The following is a 27,689-nucleotide window of genomic DNA, read 5'->3' as shown; positions in this document are numbered from 1 at the left end:
TCCATTCATCCATTGATGGACACTTAGATTGTTTACACATCCTGGCTATTGTAAATAATATTGCAGTGAACATGGAGTTGTCGATAATTTTTTTTTCAGGTAGTGATTTTGTTTTCTAAGGAAAAATACCCAGAAGTGGAAATGGAATTGCTGAATCATATGGTGGTTTTTAAAAATTTTTTTGAGGAACCTCCATAGTATTTTCCATAATGTCTCTACCAGTTTACATTCCTGCAAGCAGTGCACGAGGGTTCCATTTTCTCCTCATCCTTTTTTTTCTTTTTAAATATTTATTTATTTGGCTGTGTCAGGTCTTAGTTGTGGCACGCGGTATCTTCTGTTGCAGCACATGGGCTTCTCTAGTTGTGGCGCATGGGCTCTAGAGCACGCGGGCTCAGTAGTTGTAGCACGTGGGCTCTCTTGTGGCACGCGGGTTCCAGAGCATGCGTGCTCATTAGTTGCGGTGCACAGGCTTAGCTGTCCTGCAGCATGTAGGGTCTTAGCTCCCTGACCAGGGATTGAACCTGCATTCCCTGCATTGGAAGGTGGATTCTTTTTTTTAAATAAATTTATAAATTTATATATTTATTTATTTATGGCTGCATTGGGTCTTCATTGCTGCGTGTGGGCTTTTTTCTCTAGTTGTGGCTAGCGGGGGCTACTCATTGTTGCAGTGGGCAGGTTTCTCATTGTGGTGGCTTCTATTGTTGTGGAGCATGGGCTCTAGGCACCCGGGCTGCAGTAGTTGTGGCTCGTGGGCTCTAGAGTGCAGAGTCAGTAGTTGTGGCGCACGGGCTTACTTGCTCCGCGGCATGTGGGATCTTCCTGGACCAGTGATTGAATTCATGTCCCCTGCATTAGCAGGCGGATTCTTAACCACTGCGCCACCAGGGAAGTCCCAGAAGGTGGATTCTTAACCACTGGACCACCAGGGAAGTCCCTCTCCTCATCCTTGCATCCTCTTTTTATGTCTTGTCTTTTTGATAATGGCCATTCTACCAGGTGTGAGGAGGTAGTTCATTGTGGTTTTGATTTGCATTTCCATGGTGTTTAGTGATGTTGAGCCCCTTTTCATGTACCTGTTGGCCATATGTATGTCTTCTTTGGAAAAATTTCTATTCAGATCTGTCGATTTTTAAATTAGATCTTTTGTTTTTGCTATTGAGTTGTATGAGTTCTTTATATATTTTGGATGTTAGCCTCCTGTCAGTTATATGTTTCAGAAATAATTTCTCCAATTCTGTAGATTGGTTTTTCATATTGTTGATGGTTTCCTTTGCTGTGCAGACATTTCTAGGTTGATGTAGTCTCACTTGTTTATTTTGTTTTTATTGCCTTTGCCTAGGTGTCAAATCCAAAAAATCATTGTTAAGACACTGATATCAAGGCACTTACCCTTTATGTTATCTTTTAGGAGTTCTATAGTTTCAGGTTTTATGTTCAAGTCAGTCAGTCCATTTTGAATTGATTTTTGTGTATGGTGTAAGATAGTCATCCTGTTTCATTCTTTTGCATATGGCTGTTCAGTGTTCCCAGCATAATTTATTGAAGAGACTCTCTTTTCCCAACTGTATATTCTAGTGTTATTTATCATAAATTAATTGACTATATATGTGTAGATTTATTTCTGGGCTCTCTAGTCTGTTCAGTTGATCTATTTATGTGTTTTTATGGCAGTACCATACTGTTTTGATTACTATAGCTTTGTAATGTAGTTTGAAATCAGGGCGTGTGGTGTCTTCAACTTTGTTCTTCTTAAGATTGCTTTGGCTATTCAGGGTCTTTTGTGGTTCCAAACAAATTTTAAGATTGTTTTTTTCCATTTCTGTGAAAAATACTGTTGGAATGTTGATAGGGATTGCATGAATCTGTAAGTTGCTTTGGGTAGTATGGCCATTTTATCATTATTAATTCTTCCTGTCCATGAGTATGGCATATGTTGCCATTTATTTGTATCTCTTCAATTTCTTTCATCAGTGTCTTACAGTTTTCAGTGTATGGGTTGTTTATTCCTAGATATTTTATTCTTTTTACTGCAGTTGTAAATGGGACTGCTTTCTTAATTTCTCTTTCAGGTAGTTTATTGTAAGTGTGTAGAAATGCAATTGTTTTTTTGTATGTTGATTTTGTATCTTGCAACTGTACTGAATTCGTTGATTAGTTGTAACAGTTTTTTTGGTGTGATCTTTAGGGTTTTCTATGTATGATATCTTGTCATCTGCAAATAGAGACAGTTTTACTTTTTTTCGAATTTGGATACTTTTTATTTCTTTTTCTTGCCTAATTGCTCTGGCTAGGACTTCTAGTACTCTGTTGAATAAAAGTGGTGAGCATGGCCATCTTTGTTTTGTTCCTGATCTTAGAGGAAAAGCTTTCAGCTTTTTACTGTTGAGTATGACATGAGATGTGGGCCTGTTATACGTGTCCTGTCATACATAATTGAGGTACATTCCCTCTATACCTGCCTTGTTGAGAGTTTTTATGGTGAATGGATGTTGAATTTTGCCAAATGCTTTTTCTGTGTCTATTGATATGATGATATGATTTCATCATTCATTTGATGAATGTGATGTATCACATAGATTGATTTGTGGATGTTGAAGCATTTTTGAATCCCTGGAATAAATCTGACTTGTTCATGATGTGTGAACCTTTTAATGTATTGTTGAATTTAGTTTGCTAATATTTTGTTGAGGATTTTTGCATCTGTGTTCATCAGGGATATTGGCCTGTAATTCTCTTGTAGTGTCCTTGTCTGGTTTTGGTATTAGGGTAATGATGGCCTCATAAAATGAGTTCGGGAGTGTTTCCTCCTCCTCTGTTTTTTGAAAGAGTTTGAGAAGGATTAGTAATAATTCTTCTCTAAATGTTTGATAGGCTTCACCATGGACTCCATCTGGTCCTGGACTTCTGTTTGTTGGGAAGTTTTTGATTACTGATTCAGTCTTGTTACTAGTAATTGTTCTGTTCATATTTTCTCTTTCTTCATGATTCAGTCTTAGTAGGTTATGTTTCTAGAAATTTATTCATTTCTTATAGGTTGTCCAATTTGTTGGCATATAATTCATAGTAGTCTCTTATGATCTTTTATAGTTCTGTGATCAGTAGTAATATCTCCTCTAATTTTTGATGTTTTTGTTTTGTGAGTTCTCTCTCCTTTTTGCTTGTTGTGCCTAGCTAAAGGCCATTTTTGGGTTATCTTTTCAAAAAACAGCTTAGTTTCATTGATCTTTCCTATTATCACTTCACTCTCTAGTCACTTATTTCCACTCTGATTTATACTTTCATATGTTTTCTTGTAACTAATTAGTTCCTTTTTTGGCTTAAGGAAAACCCTTCAACATTTCATGTGTGGCAGGTCTAGTGGTGCTTCTCTGGAACTTTACCTTTTGCTTGTCTGGAGCTCTTTATCTCTCCTTCAGTCCTGGAGGACAACTTTGCTGGGTAGAGTGTCCTTGGTTGGCAGTTTTTTTTTCTTTCAGCACTTTGAATATATTGAGACACTCCCTTCTGGCCTGTAAAGTTTCTGCTGAAAAATCTGCTGATAGTCTTATGGGGGTTCCCTTGTATATAAGAAGTTGTTTTTTCTCTTGTTGCTTTTTATTTATTTATTTATTTTTATTTATTTATTTTTTTATGGTATGCGGGCCTCTCACTGTTGTGGCCTCTCTCGTTGCGGAGCACAGGCTCGGGACGCGCAGGCTCAGCGGCCATGGCTCACGGGCCCAGCCGCTCCGCAGCATGCGGGATCTTCCCGGACCGGGGCACGAACCCGCGTCCCCTGCATCGGCAGGTGGGCTCTCAACCACTGCACCACCAGGGAAGCCCTCTTGTTGCTTTTTAGATTGTCTCCTCGTCTTTAACGTTTTACAATTTAATTATAATGTGCCTTGGTGTGGCTCTCTATAGATGCATCTAATTTGGAACTTTCTGGGCTTCCTGACTGTGGATGTTGGTTTCCTTCCGCAGGTTAGGGAAATTTTCAACCAGTATTTCTTTTCCTTTTTTTTTTTTTAAAGAGTTTTATTAGCAACTAATCAAGATGCTTTTTTTTTTTTTTTTGCGGTATGCGGGCCTCTCCCGTTGTGGAGCACAGGCTCCAGATGCGCAGGCTCAGCGACCATGGCTCACGGGCCTAGCTGCTCCGTGGCATGTGAGATCTTCCCAGACCGGGGCACGAACCCATGTCCCCTGCATCGGCAGGCGGACTCTCAACCACTGTGTCACCAGGGAAGCCCTCAACCAGTGTTTCTTTAAATAAGTTTTCTACCCCCCCTTCTCTTTTTGGTACTCCTATTATGTGAATATTGTTCTCCTTTATGTTGTCTTATAAGTCCCTTAGTATATGCTCACTCTTTTTATTCTTTTTTTGATCCTTTGATTGGATGAATTCTACTGCCCTGTCTTCGAGTTCACTGATCCTTTCTTTCACGTCATCTAGTTCACTGTTGATCTCTCTCTTGAATTTTTCAGTTCAATCATTAATATTCTTCAGTTTTGTGATTTGTTTGGTACTTACTTATATTTTCTTTCTTTTTGTTGAAATTTTCATTTTGTTTACGCATTGGTCTTTTGACTTTGGTGAGCATCTTTATGACTAATTTTTTAAACTATTTATCAGGTAGATCACTTATTTCCAGTCAGTAAGGTGTTTTTTTCTGAGGTTTTATCTTGTTCTTTCATTTGTAATGTATTTTTCTGCTTTATTTTCCTTCATTCTCTGGTTAGTTTCCATGTATTAGATAAAACAGCCACCTCTCTCAGTCTTGAAAGACTGATCTTATATAGGACCTGAACCTTATCCTTTAATCCTGTCCTAACTCTTGGTTGTTTCTTAGACCTCTGTGATTGTCCAAGCAGTCTTCTTTGTTTATAGTGGCTTCCAGTAGTTGAGTGTGACAAGACCTGTCCGTATCCCAAGGGAGAGGATCTTAGCACCTAGATGCAGGCTGATTGGAAGCCAGTCCCCCAGGCAGCAGCTTTTAAAGTACACAGCTAGGGACTTCCCTGGTGGCACAGTAGTTAAGAATCCGCCTGCCAATGCAGGGGACACAGGTTCGAGCCCTGGTCCCGGAGGATCCCACATGCCGTGGAGCAACTAGGCCTGTGCACCACAACTCCTGAGCCTGCACTCTAGAGCCCGCGAGCCACAACTACTGAGCCCATGCTCAACAAAGAGAAGCCACTGCAGTGAGAAGCCCATGCACTGCAACAAGGAGAAGCCCCTGCTCGCTGCAACTAGAGAAAAAAGCCCGTGTGCAGCAACAAAGACCCAACGCAGCTGAAAAGAAAAAGTACACAGCTATACCTCTTTCAGAGTAAGACTGGCAGACAGGTGTTTCTGTTTGTTTGCTCTGTGCTGTAACCTGGGGGGATAGCTGGTTAAAAACTGTTCTGCTCTTAGGTTTAGTCCTGTGGGACCTACAAGCATATGCCCCATTGGCCACCAGAGCCAGGTGATTAAGGGGTATACCCTGGGCAGCAGCTGCAAAAAGTGGTGTGCCAGTCTTGTGCATAAGCTCCTTTTTGGGAGTTAAGGGCAACCTGGAGGTAGAGGGAGAGCTCAGAGATGGTGCCTACCTGCCTCCGTGGTCTCTGGAGAGAGTTGCAGTTGGACCTGGGATGCGTATTAAATTAGAAGCCTGCCCTTCATACTGCAGGTTTTGAGATAAACAAATAGGCCTCTTTTATAGAAAGACTGGGTGCATTTTAGTCTGCTGCCTCTATTCTGGGTCTTGGAGGGTTAGCCATGGTGAATCCATGTGAGCCTTTTAAGAACTGTGTCTTAGTATGCCAAAGCCTTATGGGTCTTATATTTAGATGCAAGTTCTGTTGCCTTTTAAAGCTAAATGTTTTGGGGGCCTATCTCCTTGGTGATAATCTTAAAAGTTGGGGCGCTAAATGTGGGGTGCAAACCCATTGCTCCCTAGGAAAAAGCTGGGAGTTGTGAGTTCCTTTCTGGCTGTGTTCTGATCTGCTGGGGATGGTGTTTATGGAGAGATTATGTCTCAGCCTCTCCTACCAGTTTTTTTTTTCCCCCCTTTTGCGGTACGCGGGCCTCTCACTGCCGTGGCCTCTCCTGTTGCGGAGCACAGGCTCCAGACGCGCAGGTTCAGCGGCCATGGCTCATGGGCCTAGCCGCTCCGCGGCATGTGGGATCTTCCCGGACCGGGGCACGAACCCGTGTCCCCTGCATCGGCAGGCGGACTCTCAACCACTGCACAACCAGGGAAGCCCCCTCCTACCAGTTTTGATGTGGGTTTTTTCTCATTTGTGTGATAAGAGTTGCTCAGCTAGTTTCTGGATTTCTTTCAGAGGGAGTTCTGTATGTAGCTGTAGATTTGGTGTGTCGATGGGAGGAAGTGAATTCAGGACACTACCTACATTATCATTGTGAACTGGAACACCTCTGTTATATTATTAACTGAAGTCCGTAGTTTATATTAGGGTTCACTTTTTGTATAGTATATTCTATGTGTTTTGAGAAATGTGTGATGACATGTATCCACTATTACAGTGTAATTCAGAATAATTGCACTGTTCTAAAAATTTCTTGGGCTTCCCTGGTGGCGCAGCGGTTGAGAGTCCGCCTGCTGATGCAGGGGACACGGGTTCGTGCCCCAGTCCGGGAAGATCCCACATGCCGCGGAGTGGCTGGACCCGTGAGCCATGGCTGCTGAGCCTGCGCGTCCAGAGCCTGTGCTCTGCAATGGGAGAGGCCACAACAGTGAGAGGCCCGCGTACCACAAAAAAAAAAAAAAAAAAATTTCTTGTGCTCCACTGATCTTTTTAATATCTCTATAGTTTTTTTATTTACAATGAAAACTTTTATATTTTGAATTAGCTAGCTGGACTCAGTTTAGACGATCCCAATTCTGTTGGCTACTCCAACGCATCATAGTCAGGAGCCAGTAGAACATATGCCTTCTTCTTTCCATCAGGCCATGTCAACGTCAGAGCTTCTTCACAGCCTGTTTAATTTGGTGTTTGTTGGCCTTGCCATCCACAATGAACACCAGTGTGTTGTTGTTTTCTATTTTCTTCATGGCTGACTTGGTGGTGAGGGAGAACTTGATGATGGCATAGTGGTCAAACTTGTTTCTTCTAGGGGTGCTCTTCTGAGGATATTTGTGTTGCCTCTTGAGCTACAGTGTTTTGGGCCGTTGGAAGATGGGTGACATCCAGATCTTCTTTTTTTGTGGCTGTGGATGCTTTCAACAGTGCTTTCTTGGCCTTCAAAGCTTTTGCTTTTGCTTGGGCTTTGGGAGGTGCAGGAGCTTCTTTCTTCGCCTTTGGCGCCATCTGCCTGAAAAGCTCCATAGTTTTAAAATTTTATTAATTTATTTATTTTTGGCTGTGTTGGGTCTTCGTTGCTGCGCTCGGGCTTTCTTTTAGCTGTGGTGAGCGGGGGCTACTCTTCATTGTGGTGCGCGGGCTTCTCATTGTGGTGGCTTCTCTTGTGAGTATGGGCTCTAGGTGCGTGGGCTTCAGTAGTTGTGGCTCACAGGCTCAGTAGTTGTGGCTCGTGGGCTGTAGAGCACAGGCTCAGTAGTTGTGGCGCATGGGCTTTGTTGCTCTGTGGCACGTGGGATCTTCCCGGACCCGGGCTCGAACCTGTGTCCCCTGCATTGGCAGGTGGATTCTTAATGACTGTGCCATCAGGGAAGTCCCCGTATATATATTTTTAAATCATATTGTCATATACTTGGAATCATACAGCCTTTTCAGATTGGCTTCTTTCACTTAGCTGTATGCTTTTATGTTTATCAAAGTGTCTTTTTGTGGCTTGATAGCTCGGTTCTTTAAAAAAAATTTTTTTTTTTTTAGAAAGACTATTTTTTAGAGTAACTTTAGGTTCACAACAAAATTGAGCAGAAAATACAGACAGGTCCCATATATCCCCTGCCCCTACACATTCACAGACTCCCCCAATGTCATTTGTTTTTATTGCTGAATGATACTCCATTATGTGGGTGTACCACATTTTCTTTATCATCTATTGAAAGACATCTTGGTTACTTTAAAGTTTTCGCAATTATGAATAAAGCTGCACTAAACATTAATGTGCAGATTTTTGTGTGGACAGAAGTTTCCAGCTTATTTGGGTAAATACTAAGGAGTGCAGTTGCTAGATTGTTTGTTAAGAGTATGTTTAGTTTTGTTAGAAATTGCCAAAGCGTCTTCCAAAATGGTTGTACCATTTTGCATTTCCACCAGCAACTAATGAGATTTCCTGTTATTCCACATCCTGGCCAACATTTGGGGTAGTCAGTGTTTTGGGTTTTAGCCACTCTAATAGGTATGTAGTAGTATCTCTTTGTTTTACCTTGTAATTCCCTGATGACATGTTTTGGTGAGCTTCTTTTCATATGCATATTTGTCATCTGTGTATCTTCTTTGGTGAAGTGTGTGTTCCCATTTTTGGCTCACTTTTTCTTTTTGGCTGTGCTGCATGGCTTGTGGGATCTTAGTTCCCCAACAAGGGATTGAACCCGGGCCCACAGTGGTGAAAGCATCGAGTCCTAACCAGTGGATCACCAGGGAATTCCCTCATTTTAAAAATTGTTTGTTTTCTTGTTTTTTAGTTTTAAGAGTTATTGTATATTTTGGGTACCAGTCCTTTATCACATATGTGTTTTGCAAAGAGTTTTTTCTAGTCTGTATCTTAACTTTTCATTCTTTTAACAGTATCTTTCACAGAGCAGTTTTAATTTTAATGAAGCCCAAATTTCAATTTTTCCTTCATGGATTGTGCTTTAGGTATTATATCTAAGGAGTAATTGTTCAACTGAAGGTCACCTAGATTATCTCTTATGTTATCTTTTAGGAATTTTATAGTTTTGCAATTTACATTTAGATCTGTGATCCATTTTCAGTTAATTTTTGTGAAAGATATAAGATTTGTGTCTCTGTTTATTTCTTCATACACGAGTGGCCAGTTCTTTTAGTGTCATTTGTTGAAGATTAGCCTTTCTCCATTGAATTGCCATTGTTCCTTTGTTAGAAATTAATTGATTACATTGTGTGGATCCTTTTCTCAGCTGTCTATTCTGTTTTATTGATCTATTTGTCTGTTTTTTTGTCCATACCATGCTGTCTTGGTTACTGTAGCTTTATAGTAAGTCTTTAAGGTGGGAGTATCAGTTCTCTGAGCTTGTTCTTTAATATTGTATTGGCTATTCTGGGTCTTTCATCTTTCTATTTAAAATTTCAAATCAGTCTGTCGAAATCCACAAAATAACTTGCTGTGATACTGATTGGAATTGTGATTCTGTAGATCAAGTTGGGAAGAACTGACACCTTGACAGTATTGAGTCTTCCTATTCATGTGCATGGAATATCTATTTATTTAGATCTTTGATATCTTTCATTGGAGTTTTATAGTTCTTTTCATATAGATTTTACACATTTTTAAAGATTTGTACATAAGTATTTAAGTTTTTCAGTGCTAATGTAAGTGGTATTGTGTTTTTAATTTCAAATTTTAATAGTTCTTTACCTTCATGTAAGAAAGCAGTTAATTTTTGTATATTCATCTTGTCCTGCACTGTTGCTATAATTGCTTATTAGTTCAAGGACTTTTTTTCTTTTTTCTTTTTTTTCAAATTCATCTCTGGGATTTCCTACATAGACAATTATGTCATCTCAAATAAAGGTTTTATTTTTTCCTTCCCAATCTGTATCCCTTTTATTTCCTTTTCTTGTCTCATTGCATTATCTAGGACTTCCTGTATGAGGTTGAATAGGAGTGATGAGAGGGAGCATTCTTGCTTGTTCTCAATCTTAGCGTCAAAGCATATGGTTTCTCGCCATTAAGTATGATGTTGGCTGTAGGTTTGTTGTAGATAATCAAATTAAAAATATTCCCCTCTATTCCTAGTTTTCTGAGAGTTAAAAAAAATCATAAATGGCTTTTGGGTTTTGTCAGATGCTTTTTCCACATCTATTGATATGACCATTTCATATTTCTTCTTTGGCTTGTTGACATTAATGGATTTTTCAAATGCCTAACCATCATTGCTTATTTGAAATAAGTCTCACTTGTTTATGATATATGATTCTTTTTATACTTTGTTGAATTTGATTCTGTTGAGAATATTTGCACCTATGTTCATAAGAGATATTGTGTAGTTTTCTTTTTTTGTAATGTATTTTTCTGGTTTTGGTATTAAGGCTGGCCTCGGGACTTCCCTGGTGGTCTGGTGGTTAAGAATCTACCTTCCAGTGCAGGGGACGTGGTTTTGATCCCTGGTCAGGGAACTAGATCCCGTATGCCGTGGGGCAAGTAAGCCCGTGCGCTGCAACTACTGAGCCCGTGCGCTCTAGAGCCAGTGTGCCACAACTAGAGAGCCTACGCACCACAACTACTGAGCCTGCACACTCTGGAGCCCGAACATCACAACTAGAGAGAAGCCTGCGTGCCGTAACGAAGAACCTGTGCGCTGCAACCAAGGATTCCACATGCCAACAACAAAGATCCTGCATGCTGCAGCTAAGACCTGATGCAGCCAAATAAATAAATAAATAAATAAACAAAAGGAAAAATAGAAAAAGGCTGGCCTCATAGAATGAGTTTGGAAGTGTTCCTCTACTTCTATTTTGTGAAAGAAATTACAGAGAATTTGTATAATTGATTCCTTAAATGTTTGGTAGAATTCACTGATGAACCAAACTGGGCCTAGTCCTTTCTGTTTTGGAAGGTATTAAATATTGATTCAATTGATTCAATATCTTTAATAGATATGGGCCTATTCAGATTACATAAGTTTTGATCAATTGTATCTTTCAAGATATTCGTCCATTTTCATCTAAGTTTTCACATTTGTGGGCATTGAGTTGTTCATAGCATTTCTGTATTATTTCTATATAATGTCCATTGGACCAGTACTGATTGCCCCTCTTTCGTTTTTGATATTAGTAATCTGTCTCTTCTGTTTTTTTTCTTAGTTAACCTGGGTAGAGGTTTATCCATTTTACTGATTTTTTTCAAAGAACCAACCTTTGATTTGGTTGATTTTCTCTGTTGATTTCTTGTTTTCAATTTCATTAATTTTTTTTTCAATTTCATTGATTTCTGCTCTTTTATTTATTTATTTCTTTTCTTCTGCTTACTTTGGAATAAATTTGCCCTTCTTTTTTTAATTTCCAAAGCTGGAAGTTTGCATTATTGATTTTAGAATTGTCTCCTTTTTTAATACATGCATTCAATGCTATAAATTTCTCTCTAAGCATGTGTGCTTGAGAAGAATGTGTATTCTTCTGTTTTAGATGAAGTATTCTATAAATGTTAATTAGATTTAGTTGACTGATGGTGTTTTTCAGTTCAATTATTTCCTTACTGATTTTCTGCCTGCTGGATCTGTTTCTGATAGAGGGATGTTGAAGTCTTCAACTATAATTGTAGATATGTCTATTTGTCCTTGTATCAATATTTCTATCAGTTTTTGCCTTATGTATTTTGGTGTTGGGCATATATACATTAAGGATTATTATGTTCTTTTGGCAAATTGACCACTCTATCATTATGTAATATTCCTCTTTATCTCTATATCCCCAAATTTGATACTGTTTTTTCCTCTGAAATCTCAGTCTGAAATTAATGTAGCTACTCTGTCTTTTGATCTCTTAGAATGGTGTATCTTTCTTCATCCCTTTACTTTTAATCTGTTTGTGTCTTTATATTTAAGTGAGTTTATTGTATACAATGTAGAGTAGGGCCTTTTTTCTTTTTTAAATCGTAGATTGATTTGATTTTCAAATATTAAACCACCGTTCTGTCCTAGGATAAGCCCTAATTAGTCATGCTGTATTGTTCTTTTTATATATTGCTGGTTTTGATCTGCTGATTTTTGTTGAGTATTTTTGTCTGTACTTATCAGGGATATTGGTCTTTAGTTTTCTTGTACTGTCATTATATTGATTTGGTATCAGTATAATGTTTGCTTTATAGATTGAATTGGGAATTGTTTATTTCTAGTTAATGGAATAGGTTGTGTAGAATTCACTTTATTTTCTTCTTAAATGTTCATTTGAATGTCTATGAAAACTCTAGGAAATCCCTGCTAGAATGAGAGCTTCAAAATTAGGTAACTAAATGATTTGATACTGTAGGGTAGGGGGTTAGTGGAAGGGGAGGGTGGCAGATGTGTTTATAAAAGGGTAGCAGAAAGGATCTTTACGACACAGCTGTTCTATATCTTGAGTTTGGTTGTAGTCACAGAGATGAGCACATGTGATAAAATCGCCTAGGACTAAATGCACGCATACAAACACACACACACAAGTATGTGCATGTAAAACAGGTGAAATCTTAATAAGGTCATGGATTGTTTCAATGTCACTTTCCTGGTGATGATATTGCTGTGCAGTTATGCAAGGTGTTACCATCAGGGAAAACTTGTTGAAGAGAATACAGGATTCCCCAGATAGCCTCTCTCCCTGCACCTCACCAATTTATCCAGCTGTTCAGTAGATGTTGGTTACCAAATAATTTCAGCTTATGTTTTCTGATAAGTGTTTTCACTGTTGACATTACATGTTGCTAATTTGGAAATTAGATGAAGAGTCAATAGAATTGAAATTCTGATATAAAAGTTAAATCCTGACCAATAATCTCAATTGGTTGGAAAGTCATCATCCATCTTTATTACAGTAGGCTGTGACATGGATAAGTAGTTGTAAGCAAAGCTGATATTTTCTTCAGGTTGCAGATCTGGTTCATTTTTAGTATGTAAGGAAGTACTCAGTTGAGACTGTGAACACTGCACCACTTAGAATGGGTGAAGAGTTGATTTGTCCAAGAAAAATTTTAGTCAAGTTCCTATTGAACATTTGGTTTTAATTATCATAGTATTTTATTTTGATGTCCCTGCTAGAATGAGAGCTTCAAAATCAGGTAACTAAATGATTTGGTCTTGTCTCTAAGCAAAGTCTTTTATTCTTCTATAAGTTTTTTCATATTTAAATTACAACTATTCATACTATTTCAGCCTTCCTATTTGTGATCAGATAGCTTTCAAAATATGTATATGAATAAATTCTCATTCATAATCAGATTGTGGGAGAATTCTTTGTTATCTGATTTTTTTTCAGCGATAGCATGTATATAGGTTCATAGACTAAGTGAAAAATTGTATCTCTGAAAAATACAAATTATTATCCAGGCTGCAATTCTAATCCAACTTTGGAAAGAAAAAACATTGTAGTGTGATATTAAATATAAGAAACAATTTATCAAAGTCTAAGTGAATTTTTGTTTTCCTTTGATAATGTCTATAGATACACTCCAGATTACCCTTGGCTGTGGTAGGATTGGAGATGGGCATTGAAACATCTTACTGTTATTTAGAGTTAATAAAATTTTAATCAATTCCCCTCCTCTCCTATTAAAGATATCTTCATTTTGTCTCATTGTGTTTGTTTCATTTTTTGTAATAGTTTAAAAGTTCTCATTCTTTTCCCCCCTCTTTGGTGGGAATTATGTTTCTTTTCTGTACAGAATATGAGACTCAAAGACTAGTACTCATCATTTTGCAAATATAGGTAAAACCTAATTACAACATTATTAGTAGGGTAGAAAAAAAATTGGTAACAAAAAATGTGAAAGCTGCATTTACTGTGAGATTAGTGAAACAGTTGTGGAAAACTAGTTAACCAGTAGTTCTGAGAGTCTAGCTTGTGAGCTAAATTATTCCCAGTCCTGGTTGCAGTTTGATGTAAACAAATAATGTAATTCATTGTGAGAACTCTTATCAGTAATAGAGGTATGTAAAATAGTGTTAGAGCAGAGATACTGATTTACTTTTCTAGAGAGTGAGGAAGGCTTCATAGGTGGTGTTGATCTGGGACTTAATGGACAAGGAGAATTGGGGAGGGCAAAGCACATTCTAGTAAGAGGAAACATGTACAGAAAGATGTCAAAGGATCTGAATGGCATGCACTTTCAGGGAGCTACATATAGTTTAGTGTTGTCGGAATAGAAGAAGATTCATAGGAAGCAGAAGTGAGAAAGAGAACTCAGTTTTTTTCTTTTTCTTCCTTAGGTAGTGGGGAATACTTAGGAATTTAAACAAGAGAATGACATCAGATTTGCATTTTTGAAAGATTTAACTTTCTTGACGGAGTGGCTGCTGGACTGGGGGGGAGAAGAGACCATTTGCAGGGAATCCCATTAGGAGAACATTGCAAGAGTCCAGGTCAGAAGTAAGAGGCAGAACTAAGACAGTGATACTGAAAATGGAGGAAAAATGTATTTTTAATCTAGTTATATTGATACATTTACATTTTGTAGTGAAATGGGAGTGACAATGTGTTTAGGTTGATATCTTGATAGGAAGGATTTCTGAGAATTTGTGTAATTTAGAATTACAGCATTGGAAGGAGCATAGGCTTTTATGTCAGGCAGACTTGGGTTAACTGGTGAAGTTTATTCTCTGAGCTTCACTTCCCACTTATAAAGTGATAAGTTTTATACCATGTAGGGCTGTGGTGATAATGAGATAATAATGCCTGGAGAATAAAAATGACAGTGTTTATTGAGGGCTATCATGGTTAAGACAGTGTTTTATTTTGTTTTTCATTACTTAAATTTTTTTTTTAATTTTTTAAAATGTATTTCCAATTATGGTAAAACACACATAGCATAAAATTTATCATCTTAACCATTTTTAATGGTACAGTTCACTGGCATTTAGTATATTCGCATTGTTGTGCAACCATCACCACCGTTTATCTCCAGAATTCTTTACATCTTGCAAAACCACAACACTTTACCCATTAAACAATAACTCTCCATTTCCCCCTCTCCCATACCCTGGCAACCAAAATTCTACTGTTTTCTATCTCTGTGAACTCTAGATACTTCCTATAACTTGAATCATAGAGTATTTGTCTTTTTGTTACTGGCTTATTTCACTTAACCTAATGTCATTGCGTTGGGAAAAACGCATCTTCCTCCCACGTTTCTCCTTTACTCTCATACTACTATCATTTTCACAACACTTCTCACACCATATGTTTGTGGGTTTTCCCCCACCAAGCAATCCTCTGGGACATGAGCTGGGTGTCCTACAATTTATCTCAATTCCGACACTATCTACCTGGAGATGGTTTCAGATCTCACAGGTTGTGGGCTCAGTCCCAAGACTGCTCCCACCCCACTTCAGATGACAATCACAATTCCAGGTTGTCACCTGTGCTTCTGACCAGCTGGCTATAAATCTGAGATTCCCATGACTCTCTCCTCAGGTTTGATTAATTTATGCTAGAGCAGTTCACAGAACTCAGAGAAACACTTATTTACATTTACCAGTTTATTTAAGGACATGATAAAGGATACAGATGAATAGCCAAATGAATAGATACATAGGGCAAGGTCTGGTAGGGTCCTGAGTGCAGGAGCTTCTGTCCCTGTGGAGTTGGGGTGTGTCACCTTCTGGGTATATGGATGTGTTTAGCAACCTCAAAGCTCTTTGAACCTCATATAATATTTTTGAGATTGTAATGGAGATTTGCTCACATAGGGAAGACCAATAATTAATTCTGTTTCCAGTCCCTCTCCCCTCTCTAGAGAATGGTGGGGCAAAGATGAGAATTCCAAGCTTGTAATATTGGCTTGGTCTTTCTGGTGACTAGCCCCTATCCAGGAGCCATCCACGATCTCACCCAGAGTCGCTTCATTAATACAAAAGGCAAATCTATCACCCAGGAAATTGTGAGGGTTTTAGGAGCCCTGTGTCAGGGATTGGGGTTAAAAACCAGATATTATAGCAAAAGATGTTCCTATCACCAAGGGAATTACAAGGGTTTTAGGAGCTCTGTGTAGGAACTGGGGCCAGAGACCAATATAAATATTTTTTATTATCTCATAGTTGTCAAAGTTCATGACTAATTTTTTGAACTATTTATCAGGTAGATCACTTATTTCCAGTCAGTAAGGTGTTTTTTTCTGAGGTTTTATCTTGTTCTTTCATTTGTAATGTATTTTTCTGCTTTATTTTCCTTCATTCTCTGGTTAGTTTCCATGTATTAGCGTGTTGTAGCGTGTGTCAGAATTTCCTTACTTTTTAAGGCTGAGTAATATTTCATTGTATGTATATGACACATTTCATTATTATTGGTGTTATTATTGATGGGACACTTGAGTTGTTTCCACCTTGTAGCTATTGTGAAAAATGCTGCTATGAACATAGGTGTACAAATATCTCTTTGAGGAAGACAGTATATTTTAGCTATAGTTGATTTACATTGTTGTGTTAGTTTCAGGTGTACAGAAAAGTGATTCAGTTATACATATGTATACATATTCTTTTCCATTATGGTTTATTACAGGATATTGAATATAGTTGTCTGTGCTATACAGTAGGACCCTGTTGTTTATTTTATATGTATTAGTTTGTTTCTGCTAATCCCAAACTCCTAATTTATCCCTCCTCTACCCCCTTTCCTCTTTGGTAACCATAAGTTTGTTTTCTATATCTCTGAGTCTGTTTCTGTTTCATAAGTAAGTTCATTTGTGTCATATTTTAGATTCCACATATAAATGATATATGGTATTTGTCTTCCTCTTTCTGACTTACTTCACTTAATATAATCTCTGGGTCTATCCATGTTGCTGCAAATGGCATTATTCTTTTTCATGGCTGAGTAATATTCCACTATATATATATATATATATATATATATATGTACACACACACACACACATACACACACACACCTTCTTTATCCATTCATCTGTCAATAGACATTTAGGTTGCTTCCATGTCTTGGCCATTGTAAATAGTGTTGCTGTGAACATTGGAGTGCATGTATTTTTTTGAATTACAGTTTTCTCTGGATATATGCCCAGGAGAGGGATTGCTAATCATATGGCAACTCTATTTTTAGTTTTTTAAGGAACCTTCATAGTGTTATCCATAGTGGCCACACCAATTTACATTCCCACCAATAGTGTTAAGAGGGTTCCCTTTTCTCCACACCCTCTCCAGCATTTGTTATTTGTAGACTTCTTAAAAAAAATAATTTGTTTTTTTTTGGTTGCGTTGGGACTTCGTTGCTGCACGTGGGCTTTCTCTAGTTGCGGCGAGCAGGGCTGCTCTTTGTTGTGGTGCTTTTTGGCCATTTGTATGTCTTCTTTGGAGAAATGTCTATTTAGGAAGGAAGACAGTATTTTAAACTTATATAATCATCATATATCCTTGTGAGATAGTAACCATTATTACGTAAGGAAACTAACGCATAGAGAAGTAATTTATTTGCCCAGATTCACACTGTTTCTCTTTTTAAAAATAAATAAATAAATTTTATTTATTTATTTATGGTTGCATTGGGTCTTCTTTGTTGCATGCGGGCTTTCTAGTTGCGGTGAGCTGGGGCTGCTCTTCATTGAGGTGTGCGAGCTTCTCATTGCGGTGGCTTCTCTTGTTGCGGAGCACAGGCTCTAGGCACGTGGGCTTCAGTATTTGTGGCTCACAGGCTCTACAGCACAGGCTCCGTAGTTGTGGTGCATGGGCTTAGTTGCTCTGCGGCATGTGGGATCTTCCTGGACCAGGGCTCGAACCCGTGTCCCCTGCATTGGCAGGCGGATTCTTAACCACTGCGCCACCAGGGAAGTCCCCACGCTGTTTATATATATTTAAAAATTTTTAAATTTTGGCTGCATTGGGTCTCTGCTGCGTGCAGGCTTTTTCTAGCTGTGATGAGCGGGGGCTACTCTTTGTTGTGATGTGTGGGCTTCTCATTGCGGTGGCTTCTTTTGTTGTGGAGCACAGGTTCTAGTTACATGGACTTTAGTAGTTGCAGCATGAGGGCTCAGTAGTTGGGGTGTGCAGGCTCTAGGACGTGTGGGCTTCAGTAGTTGTGTGCGCAGGCTCAGTAGTTGTGGCTCGCAGGCTCTAGAGTGCAGGCTCAGTAGTTGTGGCTCATGGGCTTAGTTGCTCCGTGGCATGTGGGATCTTCCCAGACCAGGGATTGAACCCGTGTTCCCTGCATTGGCAGGCGGATTCTTAACCATTGCGCCACCAGGGAAGTCCTGTTTCTATATTAACTAAATCAACTTTAACTTTGTTTGTAGTTGGATTAAATCTAAACACTGTTAGTAAGATATCTGACTCTTCCCTAAACTTTTTCCATGCAGCAGTTCATAGGGAATCAGTTGTAATCCCTTCCAATTGTTTATAAATGCAGTTACTTCAGAATCACAGACTCTGTTTAACTTGGCATGTAATTATTTTTATTTCCTTTCAACACATTCACCATTTTTCATAGTGATGTAAGCTTTTGAGTCTTAAAATGTCTATTTCCTGACTAAAATTACCTTTACATTTTTAAATGTCTTTTTTCTTTTTCATTTCATTTCTTTTTTTTTTTTTGCAGTATGCGGGCCTCTCACTGTTGTGGCCTTTCCCGTTGCGGAGCACAGGCTCCGGACGCGCAGGCTCAGCGGCCATGGCTCATGGGCCCAGCCGCTCCGCAGCATGTGGGATCTTCCCGGACCGGGGCACGAACCCGTGTCCCCTGCATTGGCAGGCGGACTCTCAACCACTGCGCCACTAGGGAAGCCCTCTTTTTCTTTTTTTAACGAATTAAGTCCAGACCCTTTATTTATTTTTTTATCTATTTATTTATGTTTCGGCTGCGTGGCATGTGGGATCTTAGTTCCCCAGCCAGGGATTGAACCTGCACTACTTGCAGTGGAATGTAGAGTCTTAACCACTGGACCGCCAGGGAAGTCCATAAATGTCTTTTTTCTGTAATTTATTGGACTTTTATATCCTCATTAGCAAAAGATGCCAGGTGTTTTGTAGATTGCAGTTTTCCCCCTCTGTGAACTGTTATGACTTTGGCTGTTTATCTTGAATTTCTAAATAAAAAGAAAATTTAAGTGCCTCTTAATTGTCATATTGCTATATTTATTATTGAAACTCCAAATTCCATTTTTTTTTCTTAGTGGAAAAGGAGCCTAAGAAATAAGGTCCTCTCTGTAGACCATAAAAGTAAAAAAGGTGTACGTGGGCGTCCTGTCACTTCTAAGACATCAGCAGAAAGGTAAGATACATGTATGTGTGTGATATAGGATGGGCTTATACTATGTATAGTGTGACCATGAATGATTCATTTAACCTTTTTGGTTCTCAAATTTCCACAACTTTTAAAATACAGTGATTGAGTTCAGTGACCTCTACTGTTCCTTCTAAGCTCTTTCTGTGATTCTAATTCATCTTAACTCCTTGTTTTTGTATGTTTGTAACATCTTGAAAGCTTTAGCTAATAAAGCAAGAGTTACATATAGACTCGTTAAGATGCTGGATTCACCTTTTGTCCTCCATTTAGCAACTCTGGTCTTAAAGTCATAGTATTAATGAATAATGGATATGCTGGAATTAAATATCTATGGGATTCAAATTACAATTATTACCAGCAGGAAATCGGAGCTAAATTTTAGTATTGGACATCAGTAAATGCTTAAAAAGTTGTTATTTTGCAAAAGGATATTATCTTTTTAAGAATAGTGAATGAATAAAAAGTGACAGTAACAAAGTTAAAAATTACAATTATTGGGAGTTTGCACAAATGAGAAGACTAATTGGAGTTTTTTTTTTATAAGTTTATTTATTTTTTATTTTATTTTTGGCTGCATTGGGTCTTTGCTGCTGTGCACGGGCTTCTCTAGTTGCAGTGAGCAGGGACTACTCTTCGTTGTGGTGTGTGGGCTTCTCGTTGCAGAGCACAGGCTCTAGGCACGCAGGCTTCAGTAGTTGCAGCACATGGGCTCAGTAGTTGTGGCTCGTGGGCTCTAGAGCACAGGCAGTAGTTGTGGCACACGGGCTTAGTTGCTCCGCGGCATGTGGGATCTTCCCAGACCAGGGCTCGAACCCATGTCCCCTGCATTTGACAGGCGGATTCTTAACCACTGTGCCGCCAGGGAAGTCCTAACTGGAATTCTTGATTTTATGTCAGAGCGCTCTGTAAGCTGTTTAGTCTGAATTCTCACCTTTCAAGTGAATTGTCCTTAGGAAATAAGCATATCGGTGACTCCATATCCTTATCAATACTTATTTTCCATCCCTCCTTCCCTTCCTTCCTTCTTTCCATAGTTGTCCTAGTGGGTGTGAAATGATAAACTCATTGTGGTTTTGGTACATATTTCCTAATGACATTGAGTGTCTTTTTATATGCCTGTTGGTCATTTGTACATCTTCTTTGGAGAAATGTCTGTTTAGATCCTTTTAAAAATTGTTTAAAAATTGTGGTGTTTATCTTTTTATTGTTGAGTTGTAAGAGTTCTTTATATATTCTGGATACAGGTCCTTATTAGATATATGATTTGGAAATATTTTCTCTCACTCAGCTTTTCACTTTCTTGATGGTGTCCTTTGAAGCACGAAAGTTTTTTTCTCTTCGATCAAATCCCATTTATCTATTTTTCTTTTGTTGTTGTGCTTTTGTTGTCATATCTAAGGAACTATTGCCTAATCTGAGGGCATGATGATTTACTCTTGTGTTTTCGTCTAAGGGTTTTATAGTTCTAGCTCTTAGATTTAGGTATTTTATCCATTTTGAATTAATTTTGGGTATGGCATGAGATAGGCATCCAAATTTATATTTTTGTTTGTGAATATGCAGTTGTCCCAGCAACATTTGTTGAAGAGGTACGAATTTTTCTTGGTACCTTTGTTGAAAATCAGTTGACATTAATGTAAGTGTTTATTTCTGGATTTGGAATTCTAGTCCATTGATGTATATGTCTGTTTTTACGTCAGTACCGCTGTGTGCTGTACACTGTATTATTGCAACTTGGTGGTAAGTTTTGAAATTGGGAAATGTGAGTCTTCCAACTTCATAATATTTTTCAAGATTTTTAAAAAAAAATTTTCTGGCCGCACTGTGTGGCATGCAGGATGTTAGTTCCCCGACCAGGGATCAAACTCATGCCGCCTGCAGTGGAAGCGTGGAGTCTTAACCACTGGGCTGCCAGGGAAGTCCCTTTTCAAGATTGTTTTGGTTGTTCTGGGTTCCTTGCATTTTCAACTGAGTTTTAGAATCAGTTGGTCATTTTGAGCAAAACAGCCAACAACGATTTTGATGGAGGATGTGTTGAATCTGTAGACCAATTTGGGGAGTATTGCTGTCTTAACAAATTAAATCTTCTGATTCATGAATATATCTTTCCATTTATTTAGGTCTTATTCAATTTCTTTCAACAGTGTTTTGTAACTTTCAGTGTGTCTTGGACATTTATTGTTAAATTTATTCCCAAGTATTTTCTTTTTGATGCTGTTGTGAATGGAAATGTTTTCTTAATTTTAGTTTTAGATGGTTCATTACTAGTGTGTAGAAATCCCATTTATTTATATATGTTGACCCTGATTTATATACTGTGACCCTGTTTGTCCTGTTCTAGAAATTTTTAGTAGATTGCTTGGAATTTTGTATATACAAGATCATGTCATCTGCAAACAAAGATGGCTTTACTGCTTCCTTTTCAGCTGGAGGCCTTTGATTTTTTCCCCCTGCCTAATTGTCCTGGCTAGAATGTACAATGTATAATGGAACTGGTGAGAGTGGAAATCTTTGTTTTGTTCCCACTATCAGAGGGAAAGCATTCAGTATTTCACCATTAAGTATGATGTTATAGGTTTTTTATAGATGCCCTACTATGGTTTGAATGTTTGTACAATATCTCCCCAAAATTCATATGTTGAAATCCTAATGCCCAATGTGATGGTGTTTGGAGGTGGGGCCGTTGAGGGGGGTGCTTAAGTCATGAGGGTGGAGCCCTCATGAACGGGATTAGTGCTCTTTTTATAAAAGAGACCTCACAGAGCTTCCTGGTGCCTTCTACCACGTGAGGACACTGTGAGGAGTCCGCAGTCTGCAACCCAGAAGAGGGCCTTCACCAGAGCCTGACCATGTTGGCCAGCACCCTGATCTTGGACTTCCCAGCCTCCAGAACCGTGAGAAATAAATGTTTGTTGTTTATAAGCTGCTGAGTCTGTGATATTTTGTTATAGCCTGAACAGACTAAGACATGCCCTTTTTCATGTTGAGGAAGTTCCCTTCTGTTCTTAATTTGTGGGAGGCTTTTTATGATGAATGTGTGTTGGATTTTGTCAAATGCTTTTCCTGCACTTATATCATGTAATTTGTATCCTTTATTAATATAATGTATTACATAAATTGATTTTTAGATTTTAAACCAACTTTGCATTCCTGGGATAAATCTCACTTGATTCTGATTTATGATCCCATTTATATGTTACTGGTTTCAGTTTGCTAGGATTTTATTGAGGATATCTATGTTTGTATTCAGAAGGGAAAATAACTTGCTATTTTCTTATGTTGTCTTTGTCTGGCTTTGGAATGAGGCTAATAATAGCCTTGTAGAATGAGGTGAAAAGTGTTGTCTCTTCCTTTGTTTTCCGGAAGAGGTTTTGAAGGATTGGTATTAATTCTTGTTTAAATGTTTGATAAAATTCACCAGTGAATCCATCTGGTCATTCATTGGTGGTGTGTGTGTGTGTGTGTGTGTGTGTGTGTGTGTGTGTATGTGTGTGTGTATCTGTGAAGTTTTCCAGTTAGAAATTCAGATTTTTCCTTGTTATAAGTCTGTTGAGATTTTCTATTTTTTTTTTTTTATGAATCTGTTTTGGTAGCTTCTGTTTTTCTAGGAATTTGTATATTTTATTTATCTAATTTGTTGCCATACGTTTGTTCATAGTATTCTATTATACTGTTTAAAATTTCTGTAATACTGTTAGTGATGACCTGTCTTTCATTCCTCATTTTAGTAATTTAAGTGTTTTCTTTCTTTCTTTCTTTTCTTTTTTTGTTCAGTCTACCTAGATACTTGTAAATTTTGTTGATCTTTTCAAGGAACCAACTTTTGGTTTCATCAATATTCTCCGTAGGTTTTCTATATTCTATTTCATTTAGTTTCACTGTAATCTTATTTTTTATTTCTTCTCTTTGTTTTGGACATAGTTTGTGCTTCTTTTTCTAATTTCTTAAGGTACATGGTTAGGTTGTTGATTTGAGATGTCTTCTTTTCTAGTATAGGTGTTTAGTTTTAAATTTTATTCTAAGCACTGCGTTAGCTGCACCTCATAAATTTTGGTATGTTTTGATTTTCTATTCATTAAGCTCAAAAGTATTTTCTAATTTCTGGTATGATTGATTCACTTCTTTTGAAAGTGTGAATTGTTTAATTTCTATGTATTTTTAAATTTCAAAGATTTTCTTCTTTTATTGAGATATAATTGACATATAACATTATATTAGTTTCAGATATACAACATAATGATTCTATACTTGTATATACTATGAAATGATCACCACAGTAAGTATAGGTAACATCCATCGCTCACATAGTTACAGATTATTTTGTGTGTGATGACAACTTTTAAGATTTACTTTCTTAACAACTTTCAAATATACAATACAGTATTATTAACCATAGTCCCCATGTTCTACATTATATCCTCATGACTTAGTTTTGTTGTTGTTAATTTTTAATTGAATTCCACTGTGGTCTGAGAACGTTTTGTATGATTTCACTTCTTGTAAATTTATTGAGGTTTATTTGTGGCCTGGCATGTGGTCTTTCTTGGAGAATGTTCCATGTCTTTGAGAAGAATGTGCATTCTGTTCCTGTTTGTTAGAGTGGTCTGTGGATGCGTTGGTTGATGGTGTTATTCAAGCCTTCTGTATCCTTGCTGATTTTTGTCTAGTTCTATGAAGACTGGGGTTTTAAGTGTTGAACTATTACTGTTGAATTGTTAATTTCTCCTTTTTGCTAGTTTTTGCTTAATGAGCCTTGTGGTCCTGTTATTAAGTATATGTGTATTTATAGTCAGTATATCTTACTGATGAATTAACCCTTTTGTCAATGAAATGTCCCTCATTGTTTCTACAGACTTTTTCTTTTTTTGCTTTAAAGTCTATTTTGTCTAATACTGATAGAGCCCATTCCACCTGTCTTAAGGTTGCTGTTTGCATGGTGCACCTGTTTCCATCCTTTTACTTTGAACCTGTTTATTTCTTTGAGTCCAAAGTGTGTCTCTGGTTGAGAGCATATTGTTGGATCTTATCTTATTCTGTTTAGACTGTTATAACAAAATATCATAAGACTAGGTGGCTTATAAACAAAAAACATTTATTTTTCAAAAGTGTTATAATTCCTGGGAAGCCCAGGATCATAGCACTCCCAGATTCAGTATCTGGTGAGGGCTTCCTGGTTCTTAGATGGCCATCTTTTTACTGTATCCTCAAAGGGTGGAAGGGGTACTCTCTTGAACCTTTTTTATGAGCACTAATCCTATTCATGAGGGCTCTACCCTCATGACCCAGTCACCTCCCAAAGGCCCCACCTCCTACTGCCATCACTTTGGGGGTTAGGATTTTAAAATATGAATTTTGAGGTGAAACAAACATTCAGAACACAGAAGGTCTTGTTTTTTTTTTTTTAATCTACTCTCACCATCTCGACCTTTGACTAGATTATTTAATCCATTCACATTTCATGTGAATCAAGGTGTCCTCTAGGCTGTGCTTCCCTTGAAGGCATTAAGGAATAATCTGTTCCATGTCTCTCTCCTCTCTTCTTCATGCATTCAGTCCTCCATATTTACATGTTTTCCCTGTATGTCTTCATGTTGTCTTCCTTCTGTGTGTGTCTGTTTCTGCCATTTTTATAAGGATACCAGTCATAAGGTACAGGCATACCTTGTTTTATTGTGCTTCATGTTATTGCACTTTGGAGATAATGCATTTTTTACAAATTGAATGTTGCAGGCAACCCTGCATTTAGCAAGTCTGTCGGTAGCATTTTTCCAGAAACATTTGCTCACTTTGTGTCTCTGTGTCACGGTTTGGTAATTCTCCCAATATATCAAACTTTTTCATTGTTATTATATTTGTTATGGTGATCTGTGATCAGTAATTTTTAAAATTCAAGTATAGTTGATTTACAATACTGTGTTTCAGGTGTACAGCAAAATGATTCAGTTGTATATTTTTTCAGATTATATTCAATTATAGGTTATTACAAGACACTGAATATAATTTCCTGTGCTATACAGTAAATCCTTCTTGCTTATCTATTTTATGTATAGTAGTTTATACCGCTTAATCACATACTCTTAATTTGTCCCTCGCCACCTCTCCCTCCTGTTTGGTAACCATAAATTGGTTTTCTATGTCTCTGAGTCTGTTTCTGTTTTTTTTTTTAAACATCTTTTTTTTTTTTTTTAAACATCTTTATTGGAGTATAATTGCTTTACAATGGTGTGTTAGTTTCTGCTGTATAACAAAGTGAATCAGCTATATGTATACATATATCTCCATATCCTCTCACTTTTGCGTCTCCTTCCTACCCTCCCTATCCCACCCCTCTAGGTGGTCACAAAGCACCGAGCTGTTTTCCCTGTGCTATGTGGCTGCTTCCCACTATCTATTTTACATTTGGTAGTGTATATATGTCATAGCTACTCTGTCACTTCATCCCAGCTTACCCTTCCCCCTCCCCATGTCCTCAAGTACCTTCTCTCCATCTGCATCTTTATTCCTGTCCTGCTCCTTGGTTCATCAGAACCATTTTTTTTTTTTTTAGATTCCATATATATGTATTAGCATATGATATTTGTTTTTCTCTTTCTGACTTACTTCACTCTGTATGACAGTCTCTAGGTCTATCCATCTCACTACAAATAGCTCAATTTCGTTTCCTTTTATGGCTGAATAATATTCCATTGTATATATATGCCACATCTTCTTTATCCATTCATCTGTCGATGGACACTTAAGTTGCTTCCATGTTGTGGCTATTGTAAATAGAGCTGCAATGAACACTGTGGTACATGACTCTTTGAATTATGGTTTTCTCAGGGTATATGCCCAGTAGTGGGATTGCTGGGTTGTATGGTAGTTCTATTGTTAGTTTTTTAAGGAACCTCTATACTCTTCTCCATAGTGGCTGTATCAATTTACATTCCCTCCAACAGTGTAGGAGGGTTCCTTTTTCTCCACACCCTCTCCAGCGTTTATTGTTTGTAGATTTTTTGTTGATGGCCATTCTGACCGGTGTGAGGTGATACCTCATTGTAGGTTTGATTTGCATTTCTTTAATAATTAGTTATGTTGAGCATCCTTTCATGTGTTTGTTGGCAATCTGTATATCTTCTTTGGAGAAATGTCCATTTAGGTCTTCTGCCCAGTTTTGGATTGGGTTGTTTGTTTTTTTGATATTGAGCTTCATGATCTGCTTGTATATTTTGGAGATTAATCTTTTGTCAGTTGCTTCGTTTGCAAATATTTTCTCCCATTCTGAGGGTTGTCTTTTCGTCTTGTTTATGGTTTCCTTTGCTGTGCAAAAGCTTTTAAGTTTCATTAGGTCCCATTTGTATATTTTTGTTTTAATTCCATTTCTCTAGGAGGTGGGTCAAAAAGGATCTTGCTGTGATTTATGTCATAGAGTGTTCTTCCTATGTTTTCCTCTAAGAGTTTTATAGTGCCTGGCCTTACATTTAGGTCTTTAATCCATTTTGAGTTTATTTTTGTGTATGGTGTTAGGGAGTTTTCTAATTTCATTCTTTTACATGTAGCCGTCCAGTTTTCCCAGCACCACTTATTTAAGAGGCTGTCTTTTCTCCATTGTATATTTGTGCCTCCTTTATCAAAGATAAGGTGACCATATGTGCATGGGTTTATCTCTGGGCTTTCTATCCTGTTCCATTGATCTGTATTTCTGTTTTTGTGCCAGTATCATACTGTTTTGATTACTCTAGGTTTGTAATATAATCTGAAGTCAGGGAGCCTGATTCCTCCAGCTCTGTTTCTGTTTCTCAAGATTGGTTTGGCTATTTGCAGTCTTCTATGTTTCCATACAAATTTAAACTTTTTTTTGTTTTAGTTCTGTGAAAAATTAATACTACTATTAATAAAGCTACTGTGAATATCCATGTACAAGTGCCTGTGTGGACATGTTTTTATTCCTTTTGGTTAAATACCTAGGAGATGGGTTGCTGGGTCATTGAAAGTACATTTTCAACTTTGTTAAGCAACTGCCAAATGTTTTCCAAAAGCAATTGTGCCACTTTACATTCCCATCAGCAGTGCAGAAGAGTTTTACTTCCTCCACCCTCTGCCAGCACTTGTATGGTCAATCTCTGTCATCATCCCTTTTAATGTATGTGTAGTGATATCTTATTATGGTTTTAATTGCATTTCCTTGATGAATGGTGATGTTGAGCATCTTTTCATGTGCTTCTTGTTCTTTGGTATCTTCTCTAAAGTGTCTGTTGAAATATTTTGCTGTCCTTCCCCCTTTTTTGAAAAGACAAACTTTTTTTAAAGACTGGAAAGATGAGGTTAATGATATTGAGCACCTTTTTATGTGCATATTCGCTATTCATATGTCTTTCTTGTGAATTGTTCAAATATATTTAAATATATAGAAATTTTAAAAATTTTACCTTTAATTTTGGGGGAAAAGATTGCTGACTTCTGCCTTAGGATATTATTAGTCAATCAGATTACAGTAAAGCAAATTTATGAACATGAAATAAGTATTTTCACAGAGAATCCAAATTGTCTTTTTCACTTAGAGCCAACTATTAGAATTACTAGTAAAATCACCAGTGGTGATTCTTATTTGGTTTGGGTGAATAGAAAAATGGCATTTTCCAACATTG

The 27,689-nt window shown here is 37.6% G+C and overlaps 1 protein-coding gene and 1 pseudogene across 30 annotated transcripts in view; one reads left to right on the top strand and one right to left on the bottom strand.

Moving 5' to 3' along the window:
- The window catches only part of SENP7 (SUMO specific peptidase 7), a 172,213-nt gene that overhangs the window by 53,327 nt on the left and 91,197 nt on the right, over positions 1-27,689 (top strand). For all 30 annotated transcript variants that reach the window (XM_089910473.1, XM_089910472.1, XM_089910468.1 and 27 more), the window contains one exon: positions 18,950-19,047. In XM_089910473.1, the coding sequence (XP_089766599.1) occupies positions 18,950-19,047 (98 nt within the window). The remainder of the gene's footprint in view (positions 1-18,949; positions 19,048-27,689) is intronic.
- LOC111184103 (large ribosomal subunit protein uL23 pseudogene) lies at positions 6,860-8,494 on the bottom strand (annotated as a pseudogene).

This window comes from Delphinapterus leucas, chromosome 4 (genome assembly GCF_059928025.1).
Source record: "Delphinapterus leucas isolate spDelLeu-1000000601 "Yukka" chromosome 4, BTC_Dleu_Yukka2, whole genome shotgun sequence".
NCBI classification, from domain to species: domain Eukaryota; kingdom Metazoa; phylum Chordata; class Mammalia; order Artiodactyla; family Monodontidae; genus Delphinapterus; species Delphinapterus leucas.
Note: the sequence above shows the minus strand (reverse complement) of the source record. Positions and strands in the feature narration are given on the sequence as shown.